Source organism: Cariama cristata, unplaced genomic scaffold (assembly GCF_000690535.1).
Source record: "Cariama cristata isolate BGI_N322 unplaced genomic scaffold, ASM69053v1 scaffold35808, whole genome shotgun sequence".
Classification (NCBI taxonomy): domain Eukaryota; kingdom Metazoa; phylum Chordata; class Aves; order Cariamiformes; family Cariamidae; genus Cariama; species Cariama cristata.
In genome coordinates, this window is record NW_009630202.1 from 23,574 (window position 1) to 41,976 (window position 18,403).

General features: G+C 40.5%; 1 protein-coding gene across 1 annotated transcript in view; it reads right to left on the reverse strand.

Annotated features, from left to right (window-relative positions):
- The window catches only part of SUMF1 (sulfatase modifying factor 1), a 33,615-nt gene extending 16,344 nt beyond the window's left edge, over positions 1-17,271 (reverse strand). The window contains exons 1-3 of the mRNA XM_009705430.1: positions 17,098-17,271; positions 14,693-14,767; positions 1,353-1,435 (exon numbers count right to left, since the gene is read on the reverse strand). Of these exons, the coding sequence (XP_009703732.1) occupies positions 1,353-1,435; positions 14,693-14,767; positions 17,098-17,271 (332 nt within the window). The remainder of the gene's footprint in view (positions 1-1,352; positions 1,436-14,692; positions 14,768-17,097) is intronic.
- Between the last annotated feature and the right edge of the window lie 1,132 nt (positions 17,272-18,403).

Sequence of the window (18,403 nt, forward strand, 5' to 3'; positions counted from 1 at the left end):
TCTAACAGACCAAGATACATGAAGAGCTGAGGGCACTGGTCCAGAAGACAGACACAGACAACTTCCTATTAACTTGTCCTTCCTGCCTTATCTAACAAGCCAGCGTATGCCTTTGGTCCGTTAGGCAACTTCCATGTGGTAAGTTCACCAGCAGTTGTACTGAGCTATGTTTGTGCCAAACTTCTCCAAGACTAGATTTACATGGCACCTCCTATCTGCTGACTGTGACCTAAATTTCTCTGTCTCCCCCTAACAACGCCTCCTGATACTATCTCTATTTTTGCCTCAGATAATTCCTTCATTGCCCTTGGAGGACAAGCAATGGACTTGTTACTAAGCAGTTCAGCCATCAGATGATGTTACACTAGCATAGCCCTGTCCTTAGAGGACTCAAAAACATGCCAGCATCTACTAGATCTAGGCTAGAGAGTCTGACTTGATTTCAAACAGCAGTTTTGAAACTTTAACTAGTTGATTAAGGCAGCTAGTGCCAACTTCATTGACACCTGCCTAGCGAGAAGAAAAGCTGCATCATAAGAGGTCTCAAATGAAGACAGTCACACCCAAGTAGGCATACAGTAATACTCTTAACTGGACAATGGCTTTCAACATGTGCAACCCAGGGCTAGTTCTCAAGTGCTTTTTATGGATACTGCAGAATAATGAAGCCTTTTGATTTTCTAGGCATAAAATTCACTTCTGAATGGCAAGAGATTGCATAAAGACACAGATCGGCAAGTTTCAGAGCTCATGCTAGCAAAGCATGGCACTAACTATAGGCTGTTAAGAAAAAGTGCAGTTTTCCAAAGCATTTAGATCTTCTAGATAAAGTCACAACTGATTTTCCACAATAATCAGCCCACAAAGTCAGAACACAGTAAAAAGCACAAAACTCTTCAGTCTGCGATTTGGAGGCATCTCTCTGGGGCAGCGGAAGACTGAGGACACACACACAGACTCCTACAGTACGCATGCAGTTAGTGCCTAGTCTTCCTCTCCAAAACCAGATCTGCGCTGAATGCTCTAAAGTTATTGACCCTCTAAAGACCTACTCTGTTTCACTGCTGGTATATAAATGTGAATAGAAAACACACTGAAGCACATTTCAGTGTGGTCTCTTTTCCCTTGGGTGGAAAATGCTTATAGACCTTCTTGAAATACTACTACATCATTGATCATACAACCACCGAATATGGCATGCAACACACTAGAAGATGGGAAAATAGTCGTAGAAGCAGCAGCAAACAGGTAACTAATTAAAAATCCTTTCTTGCACCCCCATTGCGGGTGCAAGTTCACAGGTATATTTATAAGCACTGAGTACTACAATTGGATGGCCATTTATGGCTTACCTGTTGGAGATACTAGAGTCAGGACCCTCAGGGTGCTTCCAGTTGGCTCCCTTCACAGGCAACCACCAGGGAGCAGCTGCAACCTGAAAAGGGACAAGAATGGCCAGGGAAGATGACTTAAATTCCCACCTTAAAGGCTATTCTGAAAAGCCACTGTGTGACAACAGATTACAAGGCCTTCACTTGCAGCTCATGGTTCTGCCTGCAGCCTATTGACCTATTACATTCCAAACCATCTCTGATGAACCAAGATGAGGATTTGATCCACGTTACAACACCACTGGCGAGGGAATACCCCAAGGTATGGAACAGCACAAAGAAAATATCACCCCAAAACAAGCAAGAGGGAGACTAAATCCTGAGTATACTCTTCTGAAGTATGGCCTTCTGGCACTTTCTCCTTCCCTTCTACATTTTCTCACTTGCAGGTCTAATACAAGGCATAGTTTATTCTCTTTGGAAGCACAGCCTTCAGCACACTACCTGTGGTGGACCACACTGTCCTCTCAGAAATTGTCAGTTCCTGATCTCTGAAAACATATGCCAAGAACACTCAGATGGTAGTGGTTGGAAAAGGTCATCTGGAACATCACAGTTTTATTCTATTCTTTTACAACAGTATGCCCACAGTACAGTTAAACCAGCTAACCTCCTCGCTGACTTCAGTCTGACACATTCTGAAGAGATGAATAAAAAAAAAAAGGAAAATTTTGGCTTAAAGAGAATTTTCTTCCCAATTACTTGCTCCCTAGACTCCATGTTTTGGAATAAATAAAACAAAATCCTGATGATGTCTTTTTCTTGCAACACATTTGCTTTCCAGTTAATTAACTCAGCAAGCTGATTTCAAATTACTTACTATCAGCTTCCAGAAGGTAGAGACAGAAGAGCCACAGAAGTTAGGTGAAGCCTTTTTTTGTTGTTTTTCCCAGTTGGTTTACTAAGCAACATCAAGCAGACAAAATACTCTATAACAATGCAGACATTGAGTACTTCTCTCTAACAAAAGTCTCAAATTTGGTTCTGCAATGCCAAGGAATTATTCCTGGAATACATTCACTACGGATTTCTTCCATTAAGCTTAGTTCAAAGCTGAGAAAGACAGTGCATAGCACATTTAACTATTCTATTCTGATTCACCTTCACTTAGAAATAATATTAATAATGGGTCCTTTCAGAAAATTGCAGCAAAAAAGAACACTTATGCTAACCATCAATAGTGGTTTTATTCCAGCAGTTTGAGTGCTGGCTTCTGAAATGCTCCTATTACAGAGACAATTTCCATAATGAACAAAAAATCAAATTAAGTAAGCCTCCAATGCTTTAGAAGTTAAACAACCTACCAGCTGGTTAGCCTTGGACCTAGGAGATCCAGATGCTACTCTAACACTGGCCTGTAGAACAACCTCCAGGAGCTTCTGCCCTCTCTGCTGCTCCCACCCCCTCAGCTTTCCACACTCAAGAGATGGCAAAGGGAAGAAGTGGAATATTTGTTTCTCTTCATCATGCTGCTAAACCAACTCTGTAAAGTGTTATACACACAGGTAGGAATTGTGCCAAGAGTGTTACCCTTTAACTCACCAAATCCTTCACATGAAAGTCCAAAACCAAAAGTCACTGAAAGCTGGTACTCAGGAGACAGAGCAACAGCCTGGTCAAACAATTTTAACAGCAACTTCTAGGAGGAAACTGCTGCAACAGCGACAAGCATTTAACATGTAATTATATGTGTGTGAGAAAAAAGTATGTATGACAAAAATAAATTGTTAAGAAAAACTCTGGTCTAACCTACACATCAGATCCCTCATTTGAAAGTTTCAGTAGGAAAATAAACTGAAGTGCCTAAGAAATAAGAGTGCTGCGAATACATAAATATGTATTATCTTATTTTTTAAAGCATTTGGTCAGTCTACGCTATAACAGCTCCCACGGCAGCTTTCCACTCTTCTCCCATCATCACACACAGGTTTTGCCTACAGCATCTGAGCACCTTACCTAAAAGCTCGTTATACATCAATAGCAACCCTGGACTAAAGGTGCAGAGTTGCTGGCTTAAGCTCAGCCGAAGAGTTCACAGCTCTTTGTGAGCTCTAGTCAAGAGCAGTGGAATCCCTAAAAGGTGCTGCAGGACTGCTCCCAGCTGGGAAGCTATCCACACACAGGTTTTTGACACTCTCTCTTCCAAAGTGAGTGAAGACAAGACATTGTTGTTAAGTACAAAAGAAATAAAGGTGCTCTCGGCACCTTGCTGTGTACTGAGAAGTTCTGTCCATGTGCTCTCCATCCAAATGGGACCCTCCAGGCATACTACTAAAGCCATGACATTTCTTAAAGATCCAGCTTTCTGATCAGAGAATCGATGTGGTTGGAAGAGACCTCTGGGACTGTCAAGTCCAACCTTTGCCCTAACACCACCACGTCAACTAGACCATGGCACTAAGTGCAACGTCCAGTCCTTTCTTAATCACCTCCAGGGCTGGTGACTCACCCACCCCCTGGGTAGCCCATTCCAATGCCTAACAACCCTTTCTGTGAAGAAATGCCTCCTCATTTCTAACCTGAACTTGCCCTGCTGCAGTGTCAGACTACGCCCTCTTGTCCTATCACTGGCTGCCTGGGAGAAGAGGCCAACCCCCACCTGGCTACCCCCTCCTTTCAGGTCGTTGTAGAGAGCGATCAGGTCTCCCTTCAGCCTCCTCTTCTCCAGACCAAACCCCCCCAGCTCCCTCAGCCGCTCCCCATCAGACTTGTGCTCCAGATCCTTCACCACCTTCGCTGCCCTTCTCTGGGCTCACATTCAGCAAATGATGGAGACTCTCCTTGACCCTCCTTTTACTGCCAATTTTTTTTATAGAAACTTTATTATCTTTAACTGCAGTGCCCAAATCAAGTTCTAGTTGAGCCTTGGCCTTTCTAATCTTCTCCCTACATGACCTCACAACATCCCCATATTCCTCCCAAGTTACCTGAGCTCCCTTCCAGAGATGATATATTCTCTTTTTACCCCTAAGCTCCAGCCTAAGTTCTCTCTTTAACCAGGCCGGTCTTTTTCCCTGACGACTTGTCTTTCTACACACGGGGATGGCCTGCTCCCGAATATTAAGCAATTCCTTTTTAAAGCACATACGTAGATCTCCCTAGCATGACAAGAACATAAATCGATGACATCAACCACATAATTCTGGTTCAGCATCTAACAAAGCCAACAACATTCTCACCACAAGTGGAGCCCCTACCCTTTTCAAAAAAAGCATAAGAAGTATTTGATCTCTTAGTAGAAACTACAGCTCTCTTACTGAGCATTCAAACCCAAAGATGGGATCTTCATTCAGAGAGATACTCTGCGCAACTCTCAGCACTAAAACTTCAGAATGACCGAGGTGCTAAACAGATACTACAGTCAATAGGTTTAAAACTGGTCTGATTTAACCAATTCCTTGTATATTTTGAGCTTTAACCTTTAATCTATACTCAAGATAGGACAGAAATCCAAACTTAGAATTTTACAGGTCTAAGGAAAATAAGAGAGCCACAGTATCATTTGTTAAAGGTTCTCTGTTAATCTGAAAGATCACAACTAAGATTTCATCCTGATAGTTTCTAAGCACAAAACTTTTTTTTTTTTAACTGCTGGGTTTTGGATTTAAAAAAAATTCTGCAGGAGACTGCAAAGCCTTACGCTTTAGAAGACTTTAATTTTGGAAAACATTTTTGTTATGCAAAAGAAAAAGCAGATGCTTTCAATCAGAATGGTTTATTTTAAACCGAGAAAAATAGTCTCTCCACATGAGAGCATTACGTGTGCACATCTTCTGTTTCTGGCTCTGCTGAACTGAACACCAAATGGCTGCCAGTTTTTGCAGAACACCCAGATCTTCAGAGCAGTTACACATATAGTACTAGGACAGTGATAACTGTGATAGTCTATGTACAGCCTTCAATAATTAATTGGAAACTGATCTAAGTCAGCCACTGACACTAATGAGCATGCACCAAGATGCTCCTTCCAAAAGAAAGTCAGGTACCTGAAATTTACAGTCTTTCAAAAAACTTCTCAGAAGTCTTTAAAGCTTTTAATTGCTCTAAATCTAATTAGTAGAAGAGCTAATTAGACAGAGATATTACAACATCACAGTTAATACAGCAAAGCCCCCCCTTGCCACTAATGAGCTTAGTTACTTTCATAATGCTTAGCATTCTCATGCTTCACTCCAAAATATGCGTTCTGTAGACTGGCAACAGATTAATTTTGTAAAAATAGCAGCTTATGCTGTTGAATAGATCTGGAAGAGATACTGAATTAGAGGACAATATCTCCTTCAGTTTGATTAACTCTTTACAGTACAGTCTATCACTTGTAACAGAATTGGTGAAACATCACTGCTCTGCAAGCGTTACACAACTGCCTTGATAGACAAGGAAATGGGGTTCTAGGAGCAAAGCACATTTCACAGGCAGAGAAGCACAATGCTTGTTTTGGTCTGACCTAGCTGAAAACTTTGATTATCCAGCTTTCTGCTCCAGGATTAAAAACTTTAAGAACTCACTGTTTGGCTTATCACAGACGTGTAGCACTGTGAAGAAAAGAGAACACGATATGATAATACTGAGAAGATATACTAACAGTTAATTCCAACCTATAAGTTTTCCACTCAAATGAAGCAATTTGCAGAACTGAAGCCTCTACTCCCACTGTCAGCTTGCATAAAATTCAAAGTTTTAAGTATTCAATTTTCTCTTCAGAGTAGGCTGGGATATCCTAACTTTAATTGCTCCATTAACTTGTGATGTCAAGATTATCTTGAAGAAAATTCCTTCCTAAATATACATAGAAAAAAATGAAAGGGGGGAAATGTGAGGAAAGTCAGTTTCATCGTCAGCATTACACCATTACTGGTACTGCAAAAGCAGCATAGGAATACTCTTAAAACACACCCCAAAAATACACCAAAAAAACAAAGCCAATAACCATGAAAACATTTGTATTAGTCTTGCACCTAACATGGCACTGGTCATGTTAGAAAAAAAAAAACCCACACCCCCCCACTTTAGCTCCAAATTTCAAATTCAAATCACATTTATGTATTAGAAAAATTACCAAAAATAAACTCAACTGAGTAGCTAATCTTGGCTCTAATTCCATTTCTAACATGCAGCAAGTCTCATGGAATAAGAAAGCTGTAGATTTTCACCTTAAATCAAGTCCATAAGATGAGAAATTCATGCTGTTGTCCAGACATGTAGCACCAAACACCTTTTTTCGATGTGCTACAGCATTATAATGCTATTTGAATATAATAAGGCCTGCATACAGTAGATCAAGATAAACATCTGGAAGAAGCAAAAGTTATTACAGAGTAAGAACATTAGCAATTTAGGAATCAACTGTCTGAAAAGAGATTTTCCTAGTGAAAAGTAGTCCAAGTCTGGAAAACACTTCAGGAATCATTTATTAAGCCGTGGGTTCTTAAAGAAATATATGCACACTTCAGTTTCAGAAGCAGACTCAATAGGTTGCCACTTGTTTGAATCAGATGGTGTTAAGTGCTGTACATCTTTAATTTGCAAAAGCATCCTCTTGGCTGCAAAAGCAACGTGTGCATTGGCTGGAAGCAGGGAAGTTATGAAGCATTATCTCTGGGAAATACACCCAGTGGTCTGGACACCCTCATTGTTAGCATTGGTAGGACACGAGAAAAAAATCAGTTATTCAGTAAAGAGGATAATTTTTAGATGAGGTTTTATTTTATCCACGTAAGGCAGATACATATAAATCTCTGACAATTTTTCTTCCTCTAAGCCATATCCTAAACCCTGAACAGCTGATTAATGGACTACTGAAGAAAGAGGCAGACAGAAAATAGAACATTTTTAGTAGGGCAGGGAGTTTAAGAAATAAAAATAATTACTGTGCAATAGATGAGGCACTGTCATTTTCCCCTCAGAAACCACAAAGAAATCATGTTAGATGGGGTCCCGGTCACAAGTAACTTTACACCTATCTTTTTAAGTAGCATTAGCGTACCTTCCTAACAATCTTCGAATGACTTCTTCCCTTGCTAAGATTCAGGGCAGAGCTCTCTCCTCTCTCCCACCTCCCACACGCACACATCCCAAGCACACATCACTACAGAACCTCCTTCCCTCCGCAGTACGGGAGCTCACTCTGCCAGCAAACAGGTAAGGTTAACCTACACCTGCCTGCAGGAGCGGACTATGGGTACAAGCAGATCAGTCAAGCATTTGGATCGTGATTCAGCAGTCCCAGACATCAGCAAGCAGCAGCTATTCCGGGCAGCTGCATTAGCACAGCCCAGCTCTCGGCTGACGCTTACCCACGCAGCATTTCGGCTGGCTGTTGTCACTCCCTTTGTCAAGTCCTGCTCTGGGTCAGAGAGGGAAATCAGCAGCAGTCAGAGACAAAACTTAGCCCCCCCTCTGATTCACCTTTGCAGTCAGATTCAGAACACATCACACACGAGGGCAGTTTAAAACATGCCAGAGCCATGTAGCAGTCTCATTTTCCAAACGCAAGGAAAATCCCTCCAGCAGATGCACACTCCCTGTTCACCTTCACCAGTCTGCAGCTCTGCTTCTCCTTTGTACCGGCACACTGGAAACGGCAGGAACATGACCTATTTCTATGCAGCACATCATCTCTATAGCAACAGGCTTGTGTTTAAGTTGAAACAGCTGTAATCGAGTCAGGGAGACACTGCAATGTAAATAGTGTGGAAGTGGATACTGCTTCAAGGCTGAATACAAAGACTAGATCTCTCCTAGCCAGTTATCAAGGTTGTCATAGTAGCTGCATAAGGGAGACACAATCTGCATATGCAGCTATAATTCATATTTGTACTTAAGATACTCTGCAGAGAAGAACAAACCTTCTATAATTATGTACATAAACTGAACTGAAACATGATTGTCAAATTCTCCACCAAAGCAGTAATTAAGCACACTGAAACAGCTTACAAGTAGACAGTTGAGTATTTTTTCCAGAAGATAACTAATACTTGATGTTGCCAGCTTCAGCAATGCTACTGCAAGTCCCATGCTATTAATTACATCAATTAGAAGTCCCAGCTCCCCAAAAGCTCTAATTACAGAAGAATCTGTTTTCATTCTTATTTTCTAAGGTTTCTAGCCTCCCTCATTAGCTCAGAAAGGAAAGCAATAAGGGTTTTTGTTTAGTATTGATATTGTTTGACTTGAATGAAGTCCCAATATTTTAAAGTAGTTTGAAATTGCACTACCGGAAAAAGAAATGCAGCAGCTTTATACAATAAGGATAAATATATTTTAAGTCATCAGTTATAGAAAAGATTTCAGACTTTGCTTTTATGAAGGGACATTTTCCTTTGCATAAGGAAAGGTCATTGAATCTTATTCAAACACTGTAATACTTGACAGCTATGTCAATCCTCCAAGAAAAATAACCAAAAATATTTGATGCTAAAATCCTGTAAGATTCATGAAGTGCAAGTTTTGGAATCCAAAGAAGCTTCTTTTGAGGAACTGATATTCCTGGTGAGTTCCATCTCTGGAAGTCTGTTTTTTAGCCAACAACTAAAACTGCACTCAAGCTAGTTTTTTTTTTCCAATAACCAAGTGAATGTGAGCTTTAAGAAAACGAGGTGTGCACGGACATATCTACAGCCTGAGGCACAAGCAATGCCCTGCTTTAAAGTTTCAGTTTATGCTGGTAAATATGGACAAATGTTACTGGTAATTCCCAGTGCGAGATGCTTCCTGCACATCGTTCTCTATCCCAATAGTGGGAGTACAGCATAAGAAGATAAGAGATTAACAGTTCAATAGCTCCATCTTCCCAACTCATACAGGATCTCTGAAGCATCAGGGTCTGCAAGAAATAGGCTCACCCATCTCTTCTTTTGATTTCAGTTTTCTCTCTGAAAGGCCTCTGAAAAAGCAAAAGCCAAGTGTGGCAGAGATGAAATTTACCCTTAAAAACTATTTGCTCCCCTCACCAAGCCACAGATAAGCAAGTTATTATTGCATGCTGACAGAAGGTACATTCTCCACAGTAACCACTGCTAACACTAGCACTGCTATCCTACCTGCAAACATTGCTCACTTAATTGTTAATCTGAAATAGTCCTTTGAAATGCATAATGTTTTTTTTGTTTTGAGAATGAGACTATGCCCTTTGAGTTACAGGCTAGAGGCACTGCTATAAATAGGTAAATTACACAGCTCAAGATCACTGCAGAGGTTTCCACACAAACAGGGAGGAAAGTAGCATCCAATAGTTCTAGATTGACCAGAACTCCTTAATATTATTTGCTCAAGTCTGCCAACGAACTAATTTCATTGCATTCTCAGACCAAAAATTCAATACTTCCTAAAGACAAATGAAGTATACAGATTTGTATGCTTTCGGTCTCTTCATTGCAGAATTTATCCGGCCTACAATCAAAAATTAATTTTGCTACTTTCCACAAGCCAAGAATAAAAACGTTCCCACTACTCTCCAGTAAGCAAATCTGACTTAGGCTGTACTACAGTCTCTGTAAGTGCTATCCTGTTTACCTTTTTCACGGTAGCTGCACAGCAAGAGAAACTCTTGCAGTTATTTGCAAGAGCTCTCAAATCCCCTCACTGGCAAGCACGCCTCAGTACCTTCCAATTTCACAGACACGATCCCCATGCTTTTTGCTCTAGGATACATTAAAATGCCATATAAATTACATTTTACAATGCCGTGGAATAATAGCACTGGGCATGCATTTCTTCTTCTCTACTTCCTCCTTAACTCAGTCAGGGAGATAAAAGAACAGGGAAACAGTTTCTTCATAAAATCAGAACAGCAAAATCTCTAAGTTTTGAGCTTTTTCCATTTCCCCAAATTCTCTCAAAAGAGGACAGAAAAAAATAACCTCTGAGTGCCAAGGTATTCGCAATTCCAGGCTGGGTTTTATCTATGACATCTAAACCAAAGGCCAAACACCCAAGAAACTTAATAGCTGTAATAGATGCAGTAATTAGTAGTTGGTTTAAATCTGCAAGTCTGAAAACTGATTTGAATACGTGAAGCTATCAAAACTTGTTAAGACCACTTAAAACATTTTGGTTTCAAAGGACCTTCCAGCCTTGCCCTAGAAAATCCTTTTTTATTTGAAAAAGTCCTCGTCAATTCTATCAGTAACACCCTCATCTGTTAGAGTGCTAAATTTTCACTGTCTGCCATGTTACCGCCGCGAACTTAGAGGCCAAAACTAAAAATCGAGTTCCCAGAAATCTAGAACAATTCAATTATTGGCTGTTACACCCCTTTTTACTGCTTCCCTTCCAGAGGAGGATTAGGTCCAACCCACATTCCTGTAGCAGTGGCTATCTAGGAGACCACCTCCTCCAGGAAATGCACACCCAAAGCTCCAACAATTATTCTACATGCTAAGCTGGTTTGCTCCTGCACTAGCTTTCACCAGCCCCACCTCTTCTAATTTAGCCATCTGCTTCCTGTGAGGGCCTATGACAAATTTGTCTGGTTTAAGAACTAGAGAAGCCAAAGTGGCCAAATAGAGCAAAACCCCCAGATACTCCCCAACAGACACATGCACCTCATTATTTATAGGAGCTGTTACATACCATTTAGTTCAAGATCTTCACTTCCACCTTCCCCAATTCTTTCAACACGTATGAAATACTACTTCCAAAATACACATTCCTGTTGCGCTTCCCGTATATTGACATTTGCACTTAGCACCCCGTGCTTCAACTGGAGAAAAGCCTCAGCAAAACACGCCTGAGCCACTAAGGCAAAGTAAAAATACAGTCCTTTCTCCCATCAATTTGGTGGAGGGATTTTCATTACCAGTAACACACCAATGTTTCTCTCTCACTTCTGCTTTTCATAGTGACAGTTATGATTCAAGAAGGTGCATACCACAAGCTAAAATATTACTTGACTAAGGCATACATTGAGAAAAAAGCCTTCATCTTCTCTATTGCTGATCATTACAATCTGCCGATACAAACCAACTTCATGCAATTTACACTTTTTCTGATTACATTTGAACAGTTACACTGCAGTAGCCAAGTTTTAAAATGTGCAATTAAATAGTATTAGATTCCTTTCACCATTTTTCCCCAGCAGGTACTAGTAGAATTTAAACATTTTGGGCAATGCAACAAGAAGCTTGCTTTTATTTTCTATTGTTTAATTTAAGCTTGCAGATCGCTAGGAAGAATTGCTTTTGCAAAACCCTTAAAGTCCCTGCCCCACAGTTGGGATGTTTCTGCATTTTAGCAATAAGAAGTTTCTTACAAGTTGTCTGTTTCTTGAAAGCATGATCTATAGAAAACTGCTAATGCATTTTATTAGTTTCAATTAGCTGGGATAAGCACAGCCTACACAGAATTCGGCTGTCTGAGAAGCAGTTTGACTACATTATATTCTAACACCACATCCCCACAGCTGATGCTTCCCTTCCCTGCAACTGAAAGATGCTTGCTTTGTTCTAGTTCACAAATTGCACTATCACAAAAACCCGAAGACCCTCAAAACAACTAAGGTCTGCACAGTGCTCTCAACACTTATAACCTCTCACAACAAATGCATACTAGAACAGCAAAAAGACACCGTTTTGGGAGGCAGAAGCACATACAGATAAAATTCTACGCTGTATCTTCAGCCATTAGAGTTCTCTTTCCAGCTCTACCACTGAGCTGCCTTCTGAAACCTTCTCCTTGCAGATGGGAGTTCCTTGCTAAAAGCTGGATTTCATGGTATGTGGCTGGTGAGGGGACAGGCAGACAGGAGGAAGAAAAGCAGTTTCTAGTTTCTTTTTCACCTCCTCACAATGTTACCATGTTTTAAAACATAAGTTTGTCCACAGCGTCAGCATAAAGTTAGGAAATGCCAAACTACAGAGCAGGCAGTCATTATTCTCCAGGTCACTTTACCGAAATAGTTAGTACAAAGGACAGTCTCCTAAAGTTTACTTTTAACAAATACAGAAAACTTTCATAAAGAAGCAGCCAAAAAGACCAGTTTGGGCTCTATTCCAGCTCTCTGGTGTAGTACTTGTTCTGTTAGCACTACACCCAACACTTTAAAATTTGGCTGACACACCCAGGAAAGTGGCTCCCAACACTCCGTATGTGTTTGTACAAATAGCCAAGACTGAGCTTACGCCAGCATTCTTAGGGTTTGTTTGTTTTAACAGAGAGAGTCTGATTTAGGGATTTCTGCATCACAGAACCAGGGCAGGAAAAAGAATTTCTCTAATACTGACTGTTGTGAAGATGGGATGAGCCCATCTGCATTTATTCTACCTTCAACATCAGTTATGCTACTATTTGGGAAGTCCAATTTAGTCTTCTTGTACCTCACAGTGCACAAATGTTAGTCCTGAATTAAAAGATAACACACTATTCTTGTATTCTTCCTTTCCTCGCAGTAGGAAACAAAACCCCACATTTTTTGCCAGGCATTCACAGCACACGTTCACACAGGGCTTCTTGAAACCTCCAATCTATCAGTCTGCCCCTTGAAGATACCAAAAAAAAAAAAAAAAAAAAAATTGCAGAAGATGTGGTTAGCCCTTGGTATGAAAATCAAACTCTACAGACTTCCCCACTCAGCCAAGAGCATCATTTATACAGAACAATGAACATTCATTACTCTACATTTTTGCACCATGCACATGGAAGAAAAATTCTCTTTGTGTGATAAACTATTTTGGAGAAAATTAAATTACTAAGTACTAAAGCTCCAGGTATTCTCAGTTGTTTGTTCTAATAAATAATAATCCTCTAGACTCTTGAAGCTGTACCTTGGATCAAATCGTGTGTGTAAGTAAAACCTTGCTACTAACTAAAAGAAGTAATTTCATCTCAGACTGTCCCATCCCTCTCTCTTTGCTTATCTAGTATCAGAAGGTCCAAAAGGTGGCCAGAAAAAGTTGTGGTCCTCTGTAAGTGCAGTTTCACTTAACACTTAATTATGTCTAACGGAACTACTGCCAAAAGGTGCAGTTTCAGTCCTGCTACTACCTTATCCTTGCCTTGTGTACATCCTGCTTCCCTGCGTTGATTCAAGCGGTTGCAGAATAAGCCAAGTGAGCTTTGCTGATCCAGAAGAAAATTAAACAAAAAAAGCAAAGAAATTCCCATCCAGAGTAAATGCAACTTAAAGCCACATACCCCCCAAAACTGCCACACTGTGCACATCAGAATGCTTCATTTCTAAGGCCTTTTTAAAGGCATAGGACAAGAGATCTGGAAACGCAGTGTGTTCATCAGACCTGAGGATAGTTCTGATGGGAAGGGACCGCAGAAGGTCATCTTGTCCAAACTTCTGCTCAAAGCAGTTAAATTCATCCAGGAGATAAGACATAATCTGCTTACTATCGGGAGCTGTAAAGGTTAAGTGACCTGTTAAGGAGGAGGTCAATGAGGCCTAAGAAAGGCTCAGGAACACATTCACAACAGAAAAAGAGGAAAGGGAGGGCAGGGAAGCTTTACTACAGAACTTTCTCTTTTTTTAAAAACCAATATTCACTTCCACTCAACAGGAAAACTGGATCAGCTCCAGTTTAATCTGCACTGCACCTACTAGGATCCCTATGTTGCCCTAGCAAGATGAAGGGAACTGAAAAAACAGCAAGGCATACAGGATCTTCTACAGCGATGGAAGAAGCACAGTAAACTGAGGCTAGTCACAACATAATAAGGAGTCTTACAGACTCAGGTCTGCCATAGAAATGGCACTTCTTTGGAATATTTGCCTCTAGTTAACCTAGAAAAAGCACCCATGCAAGCGTTGTTATCATATCAGATACAAAGCTTATCCTCATTTTCTTAAATCGGTAGAATCCAGGATTTACCCACTTTGTTTGGACGTAAGACTGCATTGGCAGAGCGTGCCAGTCACGTGTATGTGTGCTCTTGGAGCCAGAGGCACTCCTGTTCTTTGCCTACAGACCACATTGCTCAAAGCCACTACTGACATCTAAATTTCTGAAGCATTGCTGTGTTACACGTAATACAAATAAACAACCCTGTATCTGTACCACTTACTACAGTCCTAAATATCTCTCATTTAGGAGGCAAAAAACAGCAAGAAGGGATTGATATTAACTTTTGCTAATCAGGAGTAGTTTTTTTGTTTGTTTAAAAATAGAGAACAGAGAATAGACTGTAAATCCTGCATGCTTGAGGGAGTCTATTATTCTAGGCCACACACCCCTCCATAAACCCCATTTTTGTACACGGCTTTGAGAACATCACACAATTTAGATATTACTGCCATAATTGCTAACACATCTACCCCAGTGATTGCTAAATAAGTTTTCCCCTGCTGTGTTACTCACTGCCTGGTGGATGTCAGCCTTCACTTCTTCACTGAGCATTCCCTCAAACACAAAGGAATCGCCAAATTTCTCTGCCTATAGAAAGAACAAAAGATTCAACCCTATTATCAAAGCAATGTTATTCTTAAAATGCCACTCACATTTACAGCTTTATTTTATCAAGGATGAGGAAATTCTAATAGTAATTTTGAGTTCTCTTTCAAAGAAGCTAGTTTGGAACAGAAGAGAATGCATTTTCTCTCTGGATATCGTTCTTCAACAGCCACTGGACAGATGGCAGCTCGCAGAGCTTCCGCAAATGTTTTTACTTTTATTGATTAAAAATGCAGTTCCAATTGTCCCAACTGCTTTAAAACGGTACAGTCAATAATCTAACATTCAAGGAGATATTTCATTTCTCTTACTTTTCCTTTGGGAATCACAATAGAAGACTTGAAGCCTTGTCACTTACTGCTCCTTTATCATCACTAGCACCATGTTTTAAAGTGCTCTTACAACAAGAGAAGAGTTAAAAGTAACCCAATCATTATATCTAGCATTATATAAAGCCAAAAGAAACAAAAGATACAAATAATTTCAATGAATCACAGTACATGATACCAACATTAGGTGTTTTCCCCTTGGTAGACTAAGTGAATTGATACACTAGGAAATCCAAAACGCGTTATCAGAATTCAACGCATTTGCCCTTCTCAATTTCTTCATTTTATTACAGGCATTCAAAGACTGACAATGATCACCATGAGCTGCTTCTGCATGCTCAGAACTCTTCCAGAAGCACAATCTAAAAGAAAGATCCCATTCACCACCAAAATAGCAAGAAGTTCTAGAATAGGACCGTAATCTTTATATATTCAGTTTCAGACAGGAAAGAGAAGGAAAAAATACTTAATTTCTCTGACTTTCCCAATCTGAAAGACCCAAAGATGCAAACACGTTTATCAAAGAGAAGAAAAAAGATACTTATTTTTTCCTCTCCTGCTCAATCTGAAAGACCCAGACAGAGGAAACAAGTTTATCACCTGAAGGATCCCAGATTTCAGTCTGACAGCCTCCATCACGGGCTTTTTTTTTTTTTTCAAGTTTGTTAAAAAATGCTTTTGGTTCAACGAGATAACTGTACATCTGGAGATTTTTTTTCTTCAGCTTTCTATTTACTTTCAGGTTTCATTTGCCACTGGAGTTCACTCTAGTCCTTAATAAAAGGAAACCAAGAAGTAAATTGGCTCTGTTTACCCGCAGTAAGAAACGTGGGAATTACTTAAAGCCACAAAAACTGGCTCAGCTGTATCCCCCAAAAACCCTGCACAATCAGTGCTGTTTACTCTAACTTTATTTTTTCCAAATCCAGCGTAAAAGGGAGCCCCATGTGCAGGGGAAGGGAGAAAGTGTAAGTGGAGCACCCAACTACACCAGCTGAGCCATGAAGCGCTGTCTGAAACAGACTCCCTCTGATACAGTGCTACATTTAAATACCACTGCACATGTGCTCATCCCAGAAGCTGTTTGCAACAAGTAAGCCCTGTTTAAACTCAAAATTGTTCAGCAACCTTTTTTCCTAATTATTGAGCTAAGAACTTAAAAACAGAAATAGTGCAGTAGATAAAAGAAGCCCTTCATCCAACCAGAAGGATCTTGTCTTCCAAATGAGAACCAGTTTATCAAGTGAATTCAGCAAACTGCCTCCTTTGAGACCTGATCATTACCGAAGCTTTTATTTGCCTAAAAGGCCTGTCAGAGTTTTATAAAAGTTGCGTAGGAACAGTCAACTGTCAGGAAAGATCAGAGCTTCAGGCACAGGTAGCTTCTTTCTTGGAATAACCTTAACATATTCTTTCTTAGTCCATTGTTCCCAGCAACATGCACAAAACTATTATTATACTTGATATTATATCTTCTTTAGACAGCGGGGCTTTCTGTTGTTCAGCTCATTAGCAAGTAGCTGTGCTGAACTAGCCTGCGGAGTCCTCAGCTGTCACAGTTTTTTAAAATCCCTTCCTTGTTCTTCTAAAATAAGGAAAATCTAACAACATAGTTGTAGATGTCCTAGGACCTAAAGGTCAAAAAAACCCCAAACAAACAAAACCCCAAAAAACCCTGCGTAGACATCTTCAGCCATCTGTTGGCTTCGCCCAGGCTGCCTCAGTGATACTGCAGGGAAGATACTAGTTCAGATATCAAGACACTTACCAAATATAACAGTACACATCTAAATGCCCTTTCAGACCCCTGGGCAGCAAGGCAAGACAATTTCATCTCTCCACTACTCACATCAGAAATATTCTAGAATGCAAATCCAAGCAAGTACTGCGATGTCCTTGAAAAAAAGGAAAGCCTAAGTTTTTAACAGGGTTTTTGCCAGCACTAAGAAAGATGACAGGAGACTGCGTACCCTTCCGCCTTACCTCAGTAACATACCCAGTAGAATTCACAAATCGCTCAAATTCCTCATTGCTGACCTCGTACTGATCCATGTAGAAACTGTTAACACGGACTCTTCTTGCAGGCCATTCTCCATCTTGCTGTATTTCAGGCTCATCAGTGCCCATTGTGAACACTCCTCCTGGAATAGCGACCATCTGCAGAGAAAACGCCACCCAAAAGATTGTGAAAATGGAAGACTGAAAAGTCTCTAATTGGTCTTACTCCTCCTCCACCTCATCTTTGGAGGTGCTTTTGCTTTGAGCAGCACTTCACTGACAAAACTAGCACAACTAAATGGCAACAGTGGCAGCTTGATCACCACCTGTTTGGAAGTAATAGCAAGCAGAACTTAAATTGAGAAAAAAAAATCCCATTTGCAGCTCTTTCTACATGAAGTCTGGGTAATTTAAAACTTTGACTGAGCGCAATGCTTGTGTTCTAATGAGGACAAACACGTTCCCCTACCGTACCTAAGAGTCAAGAAACAATCCGGAATCCTCTCTACCCATTTTCACATGAGGAATTCTGGCATTTCACTCTATTCCTAGGAAGGCTTGATGCATCAATGAAGAATCTGGAGATTATGGAACTGTAAAGTGCTCTTTTGTGGACAAGTCTATGCTTGTTTGCATACTAACTACACACGTTTTTTCATTTAATAACAGGCACATGCAGCATTTTATTACCAACCATGCTGCTAACTGGCAGGTAGACACAGCACCTGCAGCTCTGTGTGCCAGAGATGAGACAAACTTTCAAGTCAGTTATATTCTACTACTCTGTAAGACTGGCCTTGGGCAAGAGCCTCAAACTTCAGAAGTAAAGAACAAGTCACAGAATAACATTTTAACTCTTTCAATAAGATGTTTTCCCTTTAAGGCCTCAGCCAGTTTTCAAGTTTTCCTCAGCTTTAGAGGGCTCTTTCCAGGAAGACAAAGGCTCCAGAGGTCTTGTCAGGCCTCATCAGATGTTTCCTAAGAGCTCTCTAAAGACCAGGAGCTGGTCTTTAGACTGAGGAACACACTCCTCACCCAAAAAACAATGATCCCTGCTCAGAAGCTTGTACTGGAACAAAGAATGACAGCTCAGGCTGCATAAAATCTTCCCAATAGGCAGGTGATGTTTTGAGGGCTGACTACCCAAGAGCTAGCTTGCCAAGAAGCTACCCAACTTCATCATCAACAGACGAAAGATTTGGAGAAGAAAACTCCCTCTCCTTTCTTTTCAGTATTCCTGAGCTACCTTCGCCCCCCAACTCACACTGAATTCAGTGACCTCACTCCCGCT